At 44.4% G+C, this 21,803-nt stretch overlaps 1 protein-coding gene across 2 annotated transcripts in view; it reads right to left on the minus strand.

Annotated features, from left to right (window-relative positions):
• The window catches only part of CACNB2 (calcium voltage-gated channel auxiliary subunit beta 2), a 441,669-nt gene extending 420,422 nt beyond the window's left edge, over positions 1–21,247 (minus strand). The window contains exons 1-2 of one of the 2 annotated variants that reach the window (XM_050939559.1): positions 21,074–21,247; positions 4,305–4,397 (exon numbers count right to left, since the gene is read on the minus strand). In XM_050939559.1, the coding sequence (XP_050795516.1) occupies positions 4,305–4,397; positions 21,074–21,184 (204 nt within the window). In that variant the 5' untranslated portion in view covers positions 21,185–21,247. The remainder of the gene's footprint in view (positions 1–4,304; positions 4,398–21,073) is intronic. The other variant, XM_050939558.1, reaches the window with a different exon arrangement.
• Between the last annotated feature and the right edge of the window lie 556 nt (positions 21,248–21,803).

Genomic DNA, 21,803 nt, shown 5'->3' on the forward strand with positions numbered 1-21,803 from the left:
AAGGGTGATGTCGTGGTGGGAGTCTGCTACAGACCATCAGACCAGGGGGATGAGGTGGATGAGGCTTTCTTCCGGCAACTAACAGAAGTTGCTAAATCGCAGGTCCTAGTTCTCATGGGAGACTTCAATCACCCTGATATCTGCTGGGAGAGCAATACAGCGGTGCACAGACAATCTAGGAAGCTTTTGGAAAATGTAGGAGACAATTTCCTGGTGCAAGTGCTGGAGCAACCGATTAGGGGCAGAGCGCTTCTTGACCTCCTGATCACTAACAGGGAAGAATTAGTAGAGGAAGCAAAAGTGGATGGGAACCTGGGAGGCAGTGACCATGAGACGGTCAAGTTCAGGATCCTGACACAAGGAAGAAAGGAGAGAAGCAGAATATGGACCCTGGACTTCAGAAAAGCAGACTTTGACTCCCTCAGGGAGCTGATGGGCAGGATCCCCTGGGAGAACAACATGAAGGAGGAAAGGAGTCCAGGAAAGCTGGCTGTATTTTAAAGAATCCTTATTGAGGTTGCAGGAACAAACCATTCCGATGAGTAGAAAGAATAGTAAATATGGCAGGCGACCAGCTTGGTTTAACAGTGAAATCCTTGATGATCTTAAAGACAAAAAAGAAGCTTACAAGAAGTGGAAGATTGGACAAATGACCAGGGAGAAGTATAAAAATATTGCTCAGATATGCAGGAGTGAAATCAGGAAGGCCAAATCACACTTGGAGTTGCAGCTAGCAAGAGATGTTAAGAGTAACAATAAGGGTTTCCTCATGTATGTTAGCAACAAGAAGAAAGTCAAGTGAAGTGTGGGCCCCTTACTGAGTGAGAGAGGCAACCTAGTGACAGAGGCTGTGGAAAAAGCTAATGTACTCAATGCTTTTTTTGCCCCTGTCTTCACGAACAAGGTCAGCTCCCAGACTGCTACACTGGGCAGCACAGCATGGGGAGGAGGTGACCAGCCCTCTGTGGAAAAATAAGTGGTTCGGGACTATTTAGAAAAGCTGGATGAGCACAAATCCATTGGGCTGGATGCACTACATCCGAGGGTGCTAAAGTGGTTGGCGGGTGTGATTGCAGAGCCATTGGCCACTATTTTTGAAAACTCATGGCAGCCGGGGGAGGTCCCAGATGACTGGAAAAAGGCTACTGTAGTGCCCATCTTTAAAACCAGGAAGAAGAAGGATCCGGGGAACTACAGGCCAGTGAGCCTCACCTCAATCCCTGAAACAATCATGGAGCAGGTCCTCAAGGAATCAATTCTGAAGCACTTAGTGGAACGTGATCAGGACCAAGGGCAAATCATGCCTGACTAATATAACATGCATCTGACGAAGTGGGTATTCACCCACGAAAGCTCATGCTCCAATACGTCTGTTAGTCTATAAGGTGCCACAGGACTCTTTGCTGCTTTTACAGATCCAGACTAACATAGCTACCCCTCTGATACTTGACTAACCTAATTGCCGTCTATGACAAGATAACTGGCTCTATGGATGAGGGGAAAGCAGTGGATGTGTTATTTCTTGATTTTAGCAAAGCTTTTGATACGGTCAAAAGTATTCTTGCCAGCAAGTTAAAGAAGTATGGGCTGGATGAATGGACTACAAGGTGGACAGAAAGCTGGCTAGATCGTCGGGCTCAACTGGTAGTGATCAATGGCTCCATGTCTAGTTGGCAGCTGGTATCAAGCGGAATGCCCCAAGAGTTGGTCCTGGGGCAAGTTTTGTCCAATATCTTCATTAATGATCTGGAGGATGGCGTGGACTGCATTCCCAGCAAGTTTGCAGATGACACTAAACTGGGAGGAGTGGTAGATACGCTGGAGGATAGGGATAGGATACATAGGGACCTAGACAAATTAGAGGACTGGGCCAAAAGAAACCTGATGAGGTTCAACAAGGACAAGTGCAGAGTCCTGCACTTAGGACAGAAGAATCCCATGCACTACATATGAGGGACCGAATGGCTAGGCAGCAGTTCTGCAGAAAAGGACATAGTGGTTACAGTGGATGAGAAGCTGCATGAGAGTCGACAGCATGCCCTTGTTGCCAAGAAGGCTAACGGCATTCTGGGCTATATAAGTAGGGGCATTGCCAGCAGATTGAGGGACGTGATCAATCCCCTCTATTCGACATTGGTGAGGCCTCATCTGGAGTACTATGTCTAGTTTTGGGCCCCACACTACAAGAAGGATGTGGAAAAACTGGAAAGAGTCCATCGGAGGGCAACAAAAATGATTAGGGGACTGGAACACACGACTTATGAGGAGAGGCTGAGGGAACTCGGATTGTTTAGTCTGCAGAAGAGAAGAATGAGGGGGGATTTGATAGCTGCTTTCAACTACCTGAGAGGGGGTTCCAAAGAGGATGGATCTAGACTGTTCTCAGTGGTACCAGATGACAGAACAAGGAGTAATGGTCTCAAGTTGCAGTGGAGGAGGTTTAGGTTGGATATTAGGAAAAACTTTTTCACTAGGAGGGTGGTGAAGCACTGGAATGGGTTACCTAGGGAGGTGTTGGAATCTCTTTCCTTAGAGATTTTTAAGGTTAGGCTTGACAAAGCCATGGCTGGTATGATTTAGTTGGAAATTGGTCCTGCTTTGAGCAGGGAGTTGGCCTAGATGACTTCCTGTGATCCCTTCCAACCCTGATATTCTTTGATTCTATGAAAAAGCAAGGGAATCTGGAAAGGAAAGAAGAAAGTTGCATGCCTTGTTGTAGTAAAATAGTGAATTCTGCAGCAAAAATGCCAAATTCTGCACCTGCAAAATCCTGAATGAAATGGATGGGAAAATCATTTATCAGAGCTTTGTTGCAGGTTTTCTTCAGACTCAGGCAACATGTCACTGCATTGCTAACATTTGCTTCACATTTTCAAGGTTCTGTCCTCAACCATAACAGCTACTTTTTATTTAAAGACACTGAGTTTCTGGAGCACAATTCTGCAACTATATTGTGCCTTGGATATACTTTATTGTCACTGTGGTTTTCACTAACTCTATGGGCCAAATCAACCCATACGCAATAAACCCACAATAAGTACTGCACACTTTACAAGGCTCTGTAGTAGGAAGAGAGCCTGATTCTTAAGCTTTGTATTAGACACCTGGTATGAGGCGTGACCTGCTCACAGAATCTGGCAAGAACAGGGCTGATATTGCAAAAATACACATTCTTAAGAAGTGCTAGTCACAGAATACTCATGCAAACACATCTCATTATCAAGTGGTACCAGAACATCCCGTTATCAAGGATGGTACAAAAACATCCCCAAGGATAACAGGAACACACTGACCCCTCCTAAAAGATAAGGTCAGGATGTACGTAATGGAGATGTTTTGATCGAACCAACACGTACAAGGTGATGAGTGATATAACTAGCCATGTCAGGGGGGCAGTAACTATGTCAGAGGGGCAGTATTAACGTGTTTGTATCGGGTATAAAGATGTATCTCAGAGGGAGTATCTCTGTCTGGCCTAGAGAGGAACAGAAAGTCCTGCCATTCACTGAGCTGGTCCATTGTTATGGGCATACATATTGGATCAGTAGAGTCTGCAGGATATTAGTGCCATACTTCGTTGACAATAAACCTGGCAAAGAACCTTCATCCCTTAACGGACCTTGTGGTCATTGGGTGGTTTGCTCGAGGTCTGCCTTGCCAGCTCGTCTGGGCTGGGCTGGGGGGGGCACACAGAGCAAACACACATGCAGCCAAATATCTATCAACATCTAACCACAGGCTCTGCCTCAGAATTTCCCTGGCATTATTCCATCAAAACTAATGAATCTACTCTGAAATCTGCACACATCTGGTGGATTCACAAAGTGTGAATGACTCTGCACTGGTTCTCTATCCGTTACAGCCCTCTCCCAGCTCCATGGCAGTCTGGTGGGACCCATGCTGCCAAGGATTTCCTTTCCAGCTGGGCTCCTGAAATAACACTGGGAAGAATGAGAAAAGCATCTAAGTTAATGCTGCCTCACACAGCAATAATTTAAGCAGGGAAACCCTCTGAGGAGGGAGGGACCATAATGTCTCTGCTAGAGCTGTCACTCCAGGCTCTCCCACCAGTATCCTCATCTCCATATATGCTTAATCACCTCATGGAATTTATGTGATAAAAAAGTAAATACTGCTCTCAGCAGCAGCAAACAAGACTAACTGAAAGCTACTATGTTCTGTGTCCAATATGTGCCTTGATCACTAATCCTGCAAGAAAAAGTCTGTCTAGTCTGTCCTGAACACCAGAAAGTTTGCAATATCCTTTGAAAACTGAATGACATACTAAAAAAAGCATAACATACCTGACGTACAAAACTATTAGAGGTAGTGTCAGAAGATGTACTCCCATCTGATCCTTTAAATCGGTTTTTTCTTCTTGCGCCTTTTCCGTAAGACTATAAAAAAATAAAACAGGAATACCGTTAATTTCCCTTACACAGAAACTTCAAATACAAACATTACTGATGTAATATGACATGTTTGACTGCTCGGGGCTCACCTGGGCAACCTTCCTCGAGTTGGTTAGCAATTACGCAAGTACTGATGGGACATGTGCGTAAGTAAGTGCTGACCAACACAAATAAAGTTTGCACAGTGAAGCCCTGAAAGGTTCTCTCTCTCCTTTCAGATTCAGTGAAGCAGTTTTATAAACCAGTATGATGTAATATTCTATTCACAAGTCAGAATGAAGTATGGTTTTATTTTATTTTATAGTTACTTTAAATGTATTTCTAATAAGAGAAATGCTGAAGAAGTCTATAGTACATCCCAATTATGAGCCAAATCAGCTGGGAATGTGAATGATAATTGGGAACTGTTTAAGAACAGTTTACTAAATGCTACAAAATCCACACTCATACAACTGAGAAAGAAGGTTACACTGGTCAATAAACCAGCCTTACTTAGAGGGGAAGTGAAAGCAGCCATAATAAATAAATAATAAATATAACCAATGGAAAAGGGGGGGGGGGAATTGATAATAAGGAACATAAATTAAAAGCTAGGAATTGTAGAAAATTGACAATGGAAGCAAAAAAAAAAACACCAGGTAAAATCTATAGTCAGAGTTAAAGATAATAAAAATGAGCTTTTTTAAATATATCAGGAACAAAAGGAGTCCTAACAATGGTATTGATTCATTACTAGTTAGATATGATCATAAATAATGCACAAAGGAAGACATATTCAATTAATATTTCTGTTCAGTAGCCACCTCCCTCACTCACGCCCATAACTTATCCATCCTCGTTGACTTGGACCTCTCTCTAGGTCCTCACATCTAGGCTATTTCTAAATCTTTCTACTTAACACCGCTAATATACAGCCTTTTCTATCCATCCACACAGCTAAACTCTTCTCCAAGTTCTCACTATCTCACATCTTGATTACAACAACATCCTTATCTCTAGTCTAGACAAATGCAGTCTTGCCTTGCTCAGATCCATTTAGAGTACAGCTGCAAAGATTCTTCTTCTAGACCATTGCTTTGACCATTTCACCCCTCTCTTTGAATCTCTACACGGGCTCCCTCTTCTCTATCACATCAAACTTATGCTGCCTATACTCACTTTCAAGGCCCTTCGCAGTCAATCCTCACCCAATCTATCATCGTTCACTCACTATCAAGATGTCAACTCCTGCCTCCAATCACCCAGTAATGCCAGCCTCCATCTCCCACTTGTTAAATTTTCAAACCAGCACCTCAGTTCTTTCTCCCGTGCTACCCCTCACACCTGAGAGTTCCCCATAAACATTCAAAAAGCTACCTCGTTATCCTCCTTAAAACTCTCTTTTGCTGTGATGCCTACAAAAATGTGACAACAGCCTCTGGTGTGTGGATACCACTTCCTATCATGCTGACCAATATTGTCTCATTGTTTCCTTCTACTCCCTCAAATATTTATCTGTATCTGTCTTTGTTTCTTGTCTGAGACTGTAAACTCTTGCACAGAGTAAAAAACAAAACAAAATAAAAGGAGGAAAAATTTTAGCATCTGAGGAAACTGGAGGTTGATAAGGTATCCTCATCATGCTAAAGAGGTGGTGGTCCACGTAATCCCCTCTTAAATTTACTCTTGCTACTAATCATGTATATGTGTTAGCAGCACTAACAAAAAAATGGATTTCCTAATACTCTCTGCAACATTGCCACGCCAAACATTCAAAAATCCTGAGTCAGCCTCCCTACAAAAAAATCATGAGATTATTTTTAAAATTCTCATGATTTTAAAGTCAATACATTTTGGGTTCTTCTTAATTGCCCTCAGGTATTTAAGCCCTTAGGGTTCACATTTTCAAGCTTTTCTCCAAACTTTGAAGGCTAGCAACGTGCTTTTTTGTTTTTGTTTTTAAATGAGAGCTGAGAGTCTCACATAGTCACAAGTCTCCAGGAGCTGTGGATTTAAGAAAAACACCAAATATGATAAAATGTTGAGGGATCACTGATTCTGTCTTTTTATTATATTTTGCCTCTTTCTGTGCATTTTCTCACAGCTGTGTTGTGCAAGATCAAGCTCTTTATTTGCATGAACAATTGATTTTTCACAATGTACATAATACTAGGCAGGAAATTTCAGTATTAAAATTATGTATTTTGTCTACATTTTGCTTATATTCCAGGAAGAAGTGTATAACAGTTGGTTATAACTGTACAATTACAAATAACAGGCTGAATTGTGACACATGGCTATTGGCCTAAATAAGTGGCAAGGTGGGCAGCCTTTCTTGAACCCAATTCACCAAGGTACTGCATGCGCTTTACCATACTTCTGAATGTTCCAGCATACTCCCACCAGGGCAGCCTGCTCCATAGGCTTGTACATAGTATTTCTGCAGGGAATAGTTCCTGTAGTCTGGGCCTGTATGCTATATGCGCAAAGGCAATGCTCCTCAATACTATCCAAGAATATCTGCATGTGGTCAGCAACAATCTGGCACAAAGTAATTGTATTAGTTTCACAATTAGTAAGACTCCAATCCTGCATACACTTAAGTATGGGTATAACTTCAATCATGGGAGCAGTCTCATTGATTCAATGGGAATGCTGACACAAGTAAAGTTATGCATGCTCTTAAGTGTTTATGTAGAATGAGGACCTTAGCGTGCTTTATTACTCAGTTACTTAGGTGTGTAAAGTTCTTTTAAAATGGGCTGCATTGCTAAAGACAAAGAAACACAACATACACATGTTTAAATTCTGTTGCTTCCTAAAATACCAGTCAGGCTGTGTAAGACTTTTTTTTTTAACTACAAGTATTTTTGTAAAAATTGTTCATCTACCACACTCTTTAAGAAGAAAAGTGATGAAGACAAGTTTTTCATTCTCACTTTTACCTAAAAATAAGTCACTCACTCTTTATTTAAATCCATCGTATCTAATAAACCATGAAAATCATACTAATCATCTTACACATGCATAGTGCTTCCCTGCAAATTAACACTGTTTCATATACGAACAATTATTTCTAAGTTATTAGGAGCTGAAGAGTGTTCATTTTTCCACAATGAAACCCTACGATTTTAACAAGATCCCTGCTGTGTCCAATGCACAGAAAGCCTGCATCCCTGCCCTAACAAACCCCACCTGCACCTGGACCACCCTCACTAGCCCCGGCACCTAGACCCCCATCTCACTGAGCCCCATCAAGCCAGCACCTGCACTCCATCAAACTGGCACACAGACCCCCCCCCCCCCGAGTTCTCCACCCCAACCCCCCCGCCCACTGAGCCCCAACCACCTTCACCTGGACCCCCTGCAGAGTCCCATTGTCTCTGCACCCTGAACTCCCTTCCAATCACTCCCAGCACGTGGACCCCCCCCAACCAATCTGCCTGCACCCAAATTGCCCCACACAGAACTCTATCACCCTCCACCTGGATCTCCACACACTAAGCCCCTCCACATTTGGATCCTGCTGCGCTGAGCATGCCTGTCTACATCTAGTGTGCTTGGCATGCAGGAGCAGGCCTGGCCCTTGTGCTGTCAGGGTCAGTTGCAGCCTCACTGCCAAGTCAATGTCCCGGGGTGGGGGCTGCAGGGTGATCTCCCACCCCTGTGCAGTCAGTGGCCTGTGCTCCACCCTGCCATGCTGGAGCCTCCACATTTATTTATTGACAAATAAAATTTGCAGAATTTTGCAGAATTTTAAAATATTGGGTACAGAATTTTTAAATTTTTGGTGCAGAATTCCCTCAGGAGTATAATGTCTCAGTACAAAAATGATGTGCTGGAGAGAATGAAAGAGAAAAAACAAAAATCAAGAGCTGGAATGCAGATTAGATGACCTATAGATCTGGGAATGAAGGACTAACATAAGGAGCAAATGAGTTCTTAAAGTAATTGAGAAGCATAATCCTGAAAGATTTGTAGAATCTCTTAATAGAGAATTGCTGGAGTGAGAAGAGAATGTTCCTATTCTAACAGACAGAACACACCAAGTGATCTTTCCGCCCCCTGCTGCAGCAGGATTCAAGACCAAGAGACTTAAATGTGCACATGCACTAGATAAAGAGCAGAAACCTAAGGAAAATTCAGGACATACTACCAAATCCTACCACTCAGTTCAAGAACAATCCATTGCCACTGTAATCATCCCCACCAAATGGGGTTGTTCAGTGCTGCGGTTTATCAAATCCTCTCTGATATTCAGTAGCATGTTAGCCATACCACGATTCAGAGGCAAGTACTGCAAGCACTTCAGTCAGTACGCTCTATAGACTAGCATCTGGTGAATCCCAATAAGCACTCAGACACACAGCTCACACAAAAGCAATTGTTTAGTAGGGCAGGCAGAAAAGGGGGTCACAAATATCCCACATACAACAGCTTAAACGAAAACAAAAGATAAACATCACAATTCCTCCTTAGTCCATAGGAGGGATTCTGAAAGAGGATTAGGCCAACTCAGGCACAGTACCTGGAATGCCCCAAATAGGTGCAAAAGTGTATCAGTCAGTAGTTCCCAACCTGCTAGGGTTCAATTCCATAGTGATATCCCTTTGGGGGCTCCTCCATGCAGTTGTCCAGTTGCTGTGCAGACTGCTTTCTCTGTAACAATGTTTAGGCTGCAAGCCCCACCCCACAGTCTCTTGCTCTTTTACTAGTCGCTTGGAGGGATGCTGCTTCAGCGCCCCTGGCAGACCCCTCCAAGCCCCCCTTTATTCAGAAACCTGGATGCAGGGTCAAGTCTTTGTTTTTTCCCCACTGGCCTTGTGTCAGCCTGCAATGTGCTCTTGCCACTACCGCTGCTAACAACAGCCTCTCCCGATCGGGGCGCTTTGCTTCTCATCAGTCTCCCAGATCTCAGGCCACCTCTGCTCTGTTGCTGGATCTCAAGAGGGCCAGCTCCCTTCCCACAAGAGCCACTTTCAAAGAGTTTCTGCCACCCTCACCCTTTTAGCCAGGAAAGGGGACTAGGCCTGCTCTCCTCACTCAGACCAACTGTCTCCCTAACTGCCAGGGAATCTTCTTCCTCCTGCTGACTTACTACATTCCAGAGTGACAATTCATGCCATCATAGATTAAGACCTCTCTGCCTTCAGTCTGAGTGAAAGGAGTGTGTAAAAGAAACGTTGGTTCTTGGGGCACATGTGCTCATTCCAGCAAGCCTCTTACAACCCTTAGGCCCTTTAAGACTGGGAGCTGTTGTTGGAGGTCTGATCCTGCCTGCTCCTACTCATATAAGGCTTCCTGACTCAAACAGGAGAGCAGAAATGAGAGACCGGGTCTGGGAAAGCCCAAATGGGAGGGGAAGAGTCTCTGCACCTGTCAGATGGAAGGCCTGGGGGAGAGACACCAGCAGAGAGCGGGAGCCAACTATGGTGAAGCCTCAGATAAGGAGGACTGTGGAGCCTGAAGACAAGGTTTAAGACAAGACCCAAAGGGGCAGTGAGACCATTTTGAATCTCATCTCTATGTTGATGCACAAAAGCCTCAAGCAAAGGAACTGGAAAAGTGTAGTTGTTTGGAGCATGCTTCTGCCTTCTCCAGCTGGTGGAGCCCACCAATTTAGAATCAGGCCACTGAAGCTCTTAGGAATTTAGGGGTGAAATATTGCTGGAGCTTCCCATTCAAAATGGCTTGCATTATAAAAACCAGGAATATGACCTCTAGAAGGCAGTGGGCAGGCTTTAAAGGAAAGTAGGAATTGAAATCACCAGAAAGCTTCAGATGGACCCAACAGTGGGGAAAATCTAAAGTACAAGGGCAACAACTGATGGCATACCATATACAACTGAGAAACAAATGCCTCCAGTAGAGACTGGGCACTCAAAATATGCCTACTGCTGACAAAGAGCAGGGTGATACAGGTTGAACCCCTCAGCAGTTTGGGGGGAAATCAAGAGAGAAATAATTCTTGAAATCTGCCCTGGCTTATATTTAAGGCTATTAAACATGTTTTTCTACTATAAAAGAGTGCAACACTGGAAGGAGGTTACCACTTCCAGCCATGAGGGTAGAAAACACTGCCTCATGCTGGAAGTAATTTGGTCTCACCGCCTCCTAATTCTCATCTCTTTTATTCAGGCACTGTCATGTTGGGGTTGGCAGTTGTGGAATACTGACAGATGAGAATAAAGCCTTCAATAGCTCCATAGTAAGCAGTGATATAATTATTGTTTGTATTTAATTAAATTAAGAGTAATAGGATCTTTCTGGCTATTAATTATAAAGTTAGTTTGTGAGTTAATATTGACAAATTAAGGCTTTGCAATTAAGAATCTATTTAAAGAATAGGTGAAATGGGGTATGTATATATGGGGTAAATGGACTCAACTGTAACTTGTCAGTAGAGGGTGGGTTGAATCTGCTGCTGCTCTTCTGATTTCTCACTAGAGGGTGATATGTTAATGAGTGGAAGATTCCATGGCAGATAGATGATGGGTGGAGACCTGAGAGAAACCAGTGAGGGCAGCTGGTTCCTGGTGACTGCTCAGGTGACTAAGGTGGGGTCTGGCCCGTGTGTGCCAATGGATCTATCTTGCTTTAAGAACAATAGGATGTACATACACATTTGTAGATAATCACAAAGTGCAAAAACAAATTACACAATACTCACTCCACAACATCAATTTTTCTCCAAAAATCGAGACTGAACTACTGCAAGGACCTGAAATCAAATGTGCTTAGCCTCGTGACAACAGTACACATTCACACACACAGAGAATTCTTATATTAGAGGATAACCTAAGTATACTAATTAGAAACAAAAGCAAGAATTCCTGAAGCGTGGAAGACAGAAGCCCCTTGAAAAAGAAAGAAGGGAGTACCTATTGCCATCACAATAAGACTAGATGTTTGAGGCTCTGTAAACGGATATGAAAGAGATTAAGGAAAAAAGGAAACAAGGAAGAAGGAACTTGTTTTCATTTACAATTTGTCAAGCCGTTAGGAAATTAATTGACAGATAACATAGAAGGAGGTAAAAAGAGAGCAAGATGAGAAGGAAATAATTAGGAAGGAACTCACTTCAGATAAGATATTTCCCCTCTCAGCAGATTATTTCTTAATTGCCAATTACAGGGTTTCATGAACCTTCCTCTAAAAGTATCCCACCCTGGCCTCTGCTAAAGATAGGATAATGTACTAGATCAGTGGTTCTCAACCTGCGGTCCACTTGCGGCCCAATCAGCACGGAGCTGCGACCCATATGACATCATCAGGTCCATACAGGTAGTACTGGATACAGCCCACAATGGTAAATAGGTTGAGAACCACTGCACTAGATGAACCAATATTCTGTTCTGGTATGGCAATAGTGCTAGAGATTTAGTCTCTGGACTTCACACACACACGCACACAAAATCAGTTTGGAAGCAGAAGCTGAACTGTGGACTCATTAAAAAAATAGGACCAGACAGATGAAGAAATTACCATGAAAGAATTGCAAAGCATTGCCATTTGCTCTCTGTCTGTAACTAGAAATTACCAGGTGGACCTAGCTTCTAAAGAAATTACTTGATTGCTAAACTGATGAGTTCTCATTTATTTGGCTTTTTGTTTGTGAAAAGCTGATGAAATAGGAAGTCAGGGAAAAAAATAAGGGCCTGATTTTCACAGGTACTGAGCACCCCAAGCTCCCACTGATGGAGTTATGGCTGCTCATGACTAAGGCTAAGATTTTGTCATGGTTGTTTTTATCAAAAGTCACGGACAGGTGACAGTCAATAAACAAAAATTCACAGAAGTCATGACCTGTCCATGACTTTTGATGCTGTGGCTCCATGGTTTCCCCCGCCACTGCAGCATGACCATATTTCCCAAAGAGAATATGGGACACCCCTCACCCAAGATGTCCCTTTCCATGCATGACACTGTTGCCCATCACTAGAACCCTGAGGAGGGCCCCCTCAGGAGTCTGCCACTTGTTGTGGAACACTGCAGTGGGGGCCCCTATCACCTGTCGTTGCTGTCACCTGTTGCTGGAACCCTGCCAGGGCCCCGCTGGCTGCCAGCTCCAGAATCCAGCAGCTTCAGCAGAGAATGTCACGGAGGTCTCTGGAAGTCATGGATTCTGTGACTTCCATGATATCCATGACATAAACGTCACCTTACTCATGACCTCTGAAAATGAGGTGCTCAGTGTCCTGACTTTTTTCTGAGAGGGTCACATCTAAGTTCCCTACAGAATTATGCACATACTCCACTTTAGGACTGTGAGTAGTCACATTGAAGTCATAAGGCTCTGCATAAGAACGGCCATAATGGGTCAGACCAAAGGTCCATCTAGCCCAGTATCCTGTCTTCCAACAGTGGCCAATGCCAGTTGCCCCAGAGGGAATGAACAGAACAGGTAATCATCAAGTGAACCATCCCCTGTCACCCATTCACAGATTCTGGCAAACAGAGACTAGGGACGCCATCCCTGCCCATCCTGACTAATAGCCATTGACCTAGCCTCCATGAATTTATCTAGTTCTTCTCTGAACCCTTTTATAGTCTTGGCCTTCACAACATCTTCTGGCAAGGAGTTCCACAGGTTGACTGTGTGTTGTGTGAAAACAAACTTCTGTTTGTTTTAAACCAGCTACCTATTAATTTCATTTGGAGGCTCCTAGTTCTTGTGTTATGAGAAGGAGTAAATAACACTTCCTTATTTACTTTCTCCACACCAGTCATGATTTTATAGACCTCTATCATATCCCCAAGATGAAAAGTCCAAGTCTTATTAATCTCTTCTCATACAGCTAATCATACCCCTAATCATTTTTGTTGCCCTTTTATGAACCTTTTTCCAAGACCAATATATCATTTTTGAGATGGGGTGACCACATCTGCACAGAGTATTCAAGATGTGGGTGAGCCATGGATTTATATAAAGGCAATATGATATTTTGTCTTATCTATCCCTTTCTTAATGATTCTCAACATTTTGTTTGCTTTTTTGACTGCCGCTGCACATTAAGTGGATGTTTTCAGAGAACTATCCACAATGACCTCAAGGGGCCACCAAATGAAATTAATAGTAGCAGGTTTAAAACAAATACAAGAAAGTATTTTTTTCATGCAATGCACTGTCAACTTATGGAACTCCTTGCCAGAGAGTGTTGTAAAGGCCAATATTATAACGGGATTCAAAAGGGAGCTAGATAGATTCATGGAAGATAGCCATTGATGGACCTATTAGACAGGATGCACAGGAATGGTGTCCCTAGCCTCTGTTTGCCAGAAGCTGGGATTGGGTGACAGGGCATAGATCACTTGACTATAACACTTTGGGGCACCTGCCACTGGCCACTGTAAGTGGACAGGATACTGGGCTTGATGGACCTTTGGTCTGAGCCAGTATGGCCATTCTTATGACCTCTGTCTTGAGTGGTAACAGCTAATTTAGAACCCATCATTTTATATGTATAGTTGGGATTATGTTTTCTAATGTGCATTACTTTGCATTTATCAACATTGAATTTCATCTGCCATTTTGTTCCCCAGTAACTCAGTTTTGAGAGATCTTTTTGTAGCTCTTCGCAGTCTGTCTGGGACTTAACTATCTTGAGTAGTTTTATACCATCTGCAAATTTTGCCACCTCATTGTTTACCCCTTTTTCCAGATAATTTATGAATATGTTGAACAGGATTGGGCCCAGTACAAATCCCTGGGGGACACCACTGTTTCAGGGGCAGCAGGTTTGTATAATTTTTGGTGGTGCCTAGAACAGGTCCAAGTCCCCATCCTCCCCCGCATCCCCTGCCTGCCTTGTAAACCAATATATATATTTTAAAATAATGTAAAAATATGAGGGCTCTGGGGTGGGGCTGGGGATGAGGGGTTTGGGAGGGGCTCAGGCAGAGGGTTGTGGGGGTGAGGGCTGCAGCCAGGGATGAGGGGTGCACAGTGCAGGAGGGGGCTCAGGGTTGGGGTGTGAGGACTCTGGCTGGGGATGTAGGCTCTGGGGTGGGGCAGGGCCAGGGATGAGGCATTTGGGGGTAGAGGCAGGCTGCCCCTGGCTGGGGCCAGAGAGGAGGACTCCTCCCCATCCTCTCTCCACCAGCAGCAGTGAGCTCTGGGGGAGGGACCCCTCTTCTCTCCGACAGCACACTCACCTCGTACCACTATTACTGCACATGCTCCTAGGGCCCCTCTCAGGTCCCAGAAGTCCCATCACCTCCCCTGTGGTGGGCACGGAGGGGAGGGAGGGGGCTAGCATCATGTGTGCACGTCCTGCCCTGCTGCTGCCTCTCACTGTAGCCTCACTGGGGATGGGGGATAGGGCTGCCCCTTGCCCAGCATGGGACAGGAGCAGTGACTGGGGGCGGGGGCTGCTCTGGTGTAGGGTCCCATCAGAAAAGGAAAGGGTCTGTCCACCCCAGGTGGAAAGGCAGGGGCAGGGTCAGCCTGCCCTGGCACTAGTGGTTGGGAGGCAGTAGGACTCTATGAGAGCAATTGATGCTTGGGGGAGGTGCAGCAGGCGGGACCGGGGGAGATACCCAGCCCCAAACATTGGTGGAGCTGGGCCCCGGGCTATGAATATTGCTGGAGCATGGGCACCACGGGCCCATATAATTCAGTGCCCCGGCACTATTTACCTCTCTCCACTCTGAAAACTGACCATTTATTCCTGCCTTTTGTTTCCTATCTTTTAACCCATTACCAATCCATGGGAGAACCTTCCTTCTAATCCTATGACTGCTTACTTTGCTTAAGAGCCTTTGGTGAGGGAGCTTGTCAAAGGCTTTCTGAAAATCTAAAACACACTACATCCACTGGATTCCCCTTGTGCACATGCTTGTTGACCCCCTCAAAGAATTCTAGTAGATTGGTGAGGCATGATTTCCCTTTATAAAAACTGTCTTGACTAGTTCCCAACAAATTATGTTCATTTATGTGCCTGACAATTTTGTTCTTTACTATAGTTTCAACCAGTTAGCCCAGTACTGAATTCAGGCTTACTGGTCTGTAATTGCTGAGGTCACCTCTGAAGCCCTTTTTAAAAATTCGCATCACATTAGCTATCCTCCAGTCATTTGGTACAGAAGCTGATTTAAATGATAGTCTACAGACTGTTAGTAGTCCTGCAATTTAACATCTGAGTTCCTTCAGAACTCTTGGGTGAATACCATCTGGTCCTGGTCACTTATTACTGTTTAAGTTATCAATTTGTTGCAAAACCTCCTCTAAAGACACCTCAATCTGGGACAGTTCCTTAGATTTGTCCCCTAAAGAGAACGGCTCAGGTTTGGGAATCTTCCTCACATCCTCAACTGTGAAGACGAATGCAAAGAATTAATTTAGTATCTCTGCAATGCCTTTATCATCCTTGAGTGCTCCTTTAACATCTCAATCGCCCACTGGCCCCACTGGTTGTTTAACAGACTTCCTGCTCCTGATATATTTAATGTTTTGCTATTACTTTTTGAGTCTTTGGCTAGAATGTTCTTTAGATTCTTTTTGGCCTTCATGTAGGAGACCGAGCACTCACTGCCTCCTGTTGGTCAGTCTGGGAATTAGCTCAATTCCAGTACTCAAATTGCCTCCTGCTGGCCACTGTCTCTCTTGCCTCAGGCCTCATGTCCTTCCCAGATCCCAGTGCCTCTTACCCTGGAGTTCTGCCTCACAGCAGTGCCCCCCCCACTCTGGAGCTCCCCTTCCAGGGGAACTCCCAACCCTCTATGCCCACCTTGTCTCAGTGGCTATTACAGTAGTCATCTAGCCCCTGTTCTCTGGGGCAAACTAAAGTCTGTAATAGCCACTCACCACTGGCAAGGGAGTTGGACCTGCTGCCTTTCTTGGCCCAGCTGTCTCTCTGCAGCCCCAGTCTCAGCCTGGGTACTCACCAAGCCAGAGCTCCCCAGCACTGTCTGCCCTTCCCCTGCTCCGCTCCGCTCTAGATACCCTGTGCTCCTTCAGACAGCTAGCTCCTTCTAGACTAGAGTGAGACCAACCTAGTGCCTCTCTTAGCCCTTACATCAGGGCCAGCTGTGGCCTGACTGAGTGTGGCCACAGCTGTGGCTGCCTTTCCAATCAGCCTACCCTTTTTCCCAAGGAGCGAGGTAACTGTCCCACTACACTTCCTAATTACATTTTTAACACTTCATTTGTCAGAGTTCATGCTCCTTTCTATTTTCCTCACTAGGATTTAACTTCCACTTTTTAAAGGATGCCTTTTTGCCTCTCACTGCTTCTTTTACTTTGTTGTTTAGCTATGGTGGCTCTTGTTTGGTTCTCTACGTTTTTTAATTTAGGGTATACATTTAAGTTGGGCCTCTATTATGGCGTCTTTAAAAAGATTCCATGAGGCTTTCAGGGATTTTACTTTTGGTGCTGTACCTTTTAATTTCTGTTTAACTAACCTCATTTTCGTGTAGTTCCCCTTTCTGAAATTACATGCTACAGTGTTGGACTGCTATGGTGTTTTCCCTGCCACAAGTATGTTAAATTTAATTATATTATGGTCACTATTACCAAGCAGTACGGCTATATTCACCTCTTGGACCACAACCTGTGCTCCACTTAGGACTAAATCAAGAATTCCCTCTTGTCTTGTTGGTTCCAGGACTAGCTGCTCCAGAAAGCAGTCATTTAAGGTGTCAAGAAACTGTATTTCTGCATCTCTGCCTGAGGTGGTATGTACCCAGTCAATATGGGAATAGTTGAAATCCCCCATTATTATTGAGGTTTTTTTATTTTAATAGCCTCTCTAATCTCCCTGAGCATTTCACAATCACTATCACCGTCCTAGATAGGTAGTCTGTAATAAATCCCTACTGCTATATTATTATTCAAGCATTGAATTACTATCCACAGAGATTCTATGATACAGTTTGGTTCATTTAATATTATTACTTCACTTGATTCTATGCTTTCTTTCACATATAATGCCCCTCCCCTACCAGCATGACCTGTTCTGTCCTTCCCATATATTTTGTACTCTGGTATTACTGTGTGTCCCATTGATTATCCTCATTCCACCAAGTTTCTGTGATGCCTATTATATGAATATCTGCCTTTAATACTAGGCACTCTAGTTCAACCATCTTATTATTTAGACTTCTAGCATTGGTATATAAGCACTTTAAAAAATTGTCACTTTTTAGCTGTCTGCCATTACATGATGTAATTGAATGGGACTTTTTTTCATTTGACTGTTTCTCATCAGATCCTACCTGTATTTTCTCATCTTCCATCCTCTCTTCCTTATTAGGACATAGAGAATCTCCATTTATAGATTGGAGACCTAAAATTTATAGATTGGAGACCTAAACTTTTATCTAAAATCTTATCTACACAAGGATCAGAGTGTGCTAGTTATTACTATGTTTAATATTTATTTTAAAGTAGCACTCACCCAGAGCTCCCAGTCAGGGCTGGATTTAGGGCGATTCACCTGATTCCCCCGAATCAGGCCCCACACCCCTAAGAGGGCCCTGCAAGTCCCAAATGACCTCTGCTGGTGTTCCGCCAAAGGCACTGGCAGCCAATAGAGCTGCCGTCGAAGTCCCAGCTCTTTCGAATCGGGACCCGCAGTGCCTAAAGCTGGCCCTGGTCCCAGTCAGAATCAGAGCCCCATTATGCTAGGTGCTATGCAAACACAAAGACATAATACGCTATTTGGGACAGGGACTAGCAGGTTTCAAACATAATTTCCTTGATCAATGCCTCCAGGGACTTTATTTTGTTTGCAAAACATGTTGGAAAACCATAATATAAAAATCTTGCAACAGATTAATTACAGAGGATGTCGGTGGCTCAACAATATGGAAACAAACGATTAAGTATAATTGTTCCTCAAAACTGCTGTAACATGGTTTGGCCAGCCTTTGTTGATCCACAACATGGAACATGATATATTACCAAAATAAAAAAAAAATATGCCTAGCATAGGTAAAATCCTAGGATACGACACAGTTTTAAACCTGGTTACAAAGTTTGGTCACATCCATACAGGCTAAGCTAAGCTGTAGAATGATATTTTCAGAAGTCATCATTCCTGGAAGTAACACTCCTGAAAGTACTTCAAGGAGTGACATTGCTGCATAAAACTTGAATGGTTCTCTGACCTCACTGCTGGGAATATTGGCATGGAATAGTTCTAGCAGTATCACAAAACATGATAGCCCCAAGTACCTTAAACATGTGGGTAAATGGGCATTACTAGAACATATGTAGTACAGTAAGTAATGGATCACATACCCTACATTCAGCCTCTTTCTCACTGTGACTACTTATAATAGCATCAAGTTTTTACTATATTAATTTTTCAGAAATAATGGAACAAAAGGATAACGGTCTCTCAATACAATAAAATGCTAAGGAATTAATTAAATATTAATATTCTGACAAAAGGGTGTTCTATTCCAATAATGTAATTTCTTTGATATAAAAGGATTATATATGATTAGGATACTTGTCTACAGGCGATGAGACTGTTTTATCTGATGGACTTTGGTACAGAGAAGTGCAATTTGCTCCTTGCATTTACTAAAAAGCTTCGCTGTCTTTACCACACACACAAAAAGCCACCATTTGTGCTCTAGCCATTCAGAAGCCAATTATATAAAACAGAATACAAGCACTGTACTGTACCTGAGAGACAAATAATGCAAGAGAGATTCTTTTGTGCCTAGTGAATTTTGTGACCAGTAATGGTCATTTGTCCACATCAGAAAACCTCTACAAAAATTTGGTACAGTTGTCAGTCTCTGCTCAGGATAGGGCAGAAAGCAAAAGTATTTGTAGGTCAGGAATTAGATGTTAGGGCACCACTGTGTGGGAAGGCTTCCAAAGCACATGCTCACACTGCTATATTTCTGACTGTAGTTTCAGAAGTAGGACCCTACCAAATTCACGGTCCATTCTGGTCAACTTCATGGTCAGAGGATTTTAAAAATTGTAAATTTCATGATTTCAGCTATTTAAATCTGAAATTTCAGTGTTGTAATTTTAGGGCTCCTGACCCAAAAAGGAGTTTTGGGGGAGTCGCAAGGTTATTGGAGAGGGGGTTGTGGTATTGCTGCCCTTACTTCTGTGCTACCGCTGGCAGGGCGCTTCCTTCAGATATGGGCACCTCACCAACAGCCGCTGCTCTCCGGCTGCCCAGCTCTGAAGTCAGCGCAGAAGTAAGGGTGGCAATGCCGCGACCCCACTAAAATAACCTTGTTGTGACCCTCTCTGCAACTTCCTTTTGGGTTAGGACCCCTGATTTGAGAAATGCTGGTCTCCCCCGTGAAATCAGTATAGTATAAAGGCACACAAAAGACCACATTTCATGGGAGAAGACCAGATTTCACAGTTTGTGATGCGTTTTTCATGTCCGTGAATTCGGTAGCAAAAAGAAAAAAAAACACTTTCTCTTTTCTTTTTTAAACATGAACTGGTTTCTCAATAGCTGAATTGTTATTCATTTTTAGTAATCTTCAAAAAATGTCAATTTGACAGACTGACACCATTTTCATATGACAGCATTTCTAATCCAACATTTTTGTGATACAGTGGACTAAAATAAAGGATTAGAAACAGTTTTGACAACAACAACAAAAAGGTATCATCCCAAAGAGAACCGGAGAGTTCATTATTTCAAATGCACACAATCAGATATGAGCACACACTGGGTTTAAAAATAGCAAAATGAATCTATGCAGACATGTAAGGTAAAGCTAAGAGAGATATTAGACAACATTAACACACTAAACCAGAGCTTATCTCAAAATGCAAGATCTTCAATAGAGGTGTTAACCTCCATTTCTCTATCTCGAACATGCACACTCGCCAACCTGTATACAATATATAATATACTTTAACAGCATCCTTGGGGGGAAAAGATGGTACATGACCCAGCTTCCTAATTTTATTCTAGAAGCTAGAATCTGTAAGGTCAAGAACACCTTTATCTCAGCTGAAGTCCATAAATTCTGTCTTCCCCTCTAAAGCGGGGTTCCTAATCTATAGACACATATTGGATGTGAGGGGGGAGACAAGCTGTAGAGTAATATTGTAAGCAACGTGTATATAGCATGAGATACAACAGGTTGTTAGAGATGGGGAAGCAACCTTTGTTTTAGAAAGGAAGGCACTGAACAACACAGTAACGTGTTCTTACATTCATCTACACTCTTAGATAATGAAAAGGTTTACAAAATATCTATTTCACTGAACACTTCCTTGCATGAATATGTTTTAATTAAATTACATTTTAAGTGGGGAGGGGAAAGGATCTCAGATCTCTTCTAAGAGCTATCAAACTTCCCTTCTAGATGGGAATTGAAGTTAGAGCGTAAGGAGTTTGGGAAATCCTGCTGTTCCCCTCCTAATCTCGTTGAAGCTTTTCTGTTAGCTGAGAAGGGTTGGGACATCCGATGGCTCAAAGCGTTTCTTTGCAGCGAGGACTCTGTTTTGAGGGTGAGGGTTGGATGTTCTAGTCCAGATGGCCACTCTTACGAGCTAGGGGATCGGCTTAGCTTTGCACATCTGTCCCTACGGGAACGGGGGCGAGTGACTCCCCCTCCCCCAGAGCTGCCCCTGCCCCTTATGACTGCAGGGTCTTGATGGGGGGACGAAGCTGGAAGCCAGAGACTAGCTGAAGGGAGCCGGCAGACACCAAAGACACAGCAGGAGCCCTCACCCCACCAGGTACCTGCGCTGCTGTTGCGGCGGGTGGGGGGTTGTCCAGCAGCTCCATCTGCAGCTCCTGCGCCGCCGCCGCCGCCGGAGTGGGAGGCGATTTGGACATGTCGCTTTGGACCATTGGAGAAAAGTACCAGCCGGCTTCGCCCCACGCAAGTCCCGCAGTGAATCAGTGCAGAGCCCCGCGCCGGCACCGCCCGCTGCCGCTGCCTGCCCGGGCACAGGGACGGGCTTGGCTCCCTCAGCGCCGCGCCATCGGGAAGCCTTCAGCGCCTGGCTGGGAGCAGGAAGAGGCGGCGGCCGCCGGGCGGGGGCGAAGGGAGGGAGGGTCCCTGGGACTCCGCGCCGCTGCCCCGCTCGCCTCGCCCGAGCTGCTGCTGGAGACTGGAGCGCGGGGAGCGGGCACCGCCGCCAGGCGGAGGGGGAGGAGACGGAGAGGCGCGCTGGGAAGAGGGAAAGCGGCAATGACCGTCTCCCCCCACGCGAGATCCCCGGCTGCCGGCGGAGGCTGGCTGCAAACGCGGCGTCCGGCGGGGCAATTACTGCCCCCCTGCCAGCAAAGTTTCTCCCGACGGGCGGGAGGCTGGGGGGTTAACACTGAGGCGGATGAGGCAGGTTGGTAAGGGCTGGATGCAGCCCAGTCCCCGACACGCCCAGCCACATCTGTCACCTCCCAAGGGCCAGAGACTCGCTAAAGTGGTTGCAAAGCCGGGGCAAACTCGGCCTGCGGGACAGATGCA

This window comes from Gopherus flavomarginatus, chromosome 2 (assembly GCF_025201925.1).
Source record: "Gopherus flavomarginatus isolate rGopFla2 chromosome 2, rGopFla2.mat.asm, whole genome shotgun sequence".
NCBI lineage: Eukaryota > Metazoa > Chordata > Testudines > Testudinidae > Gopherus > Gopherus flavomarginatus.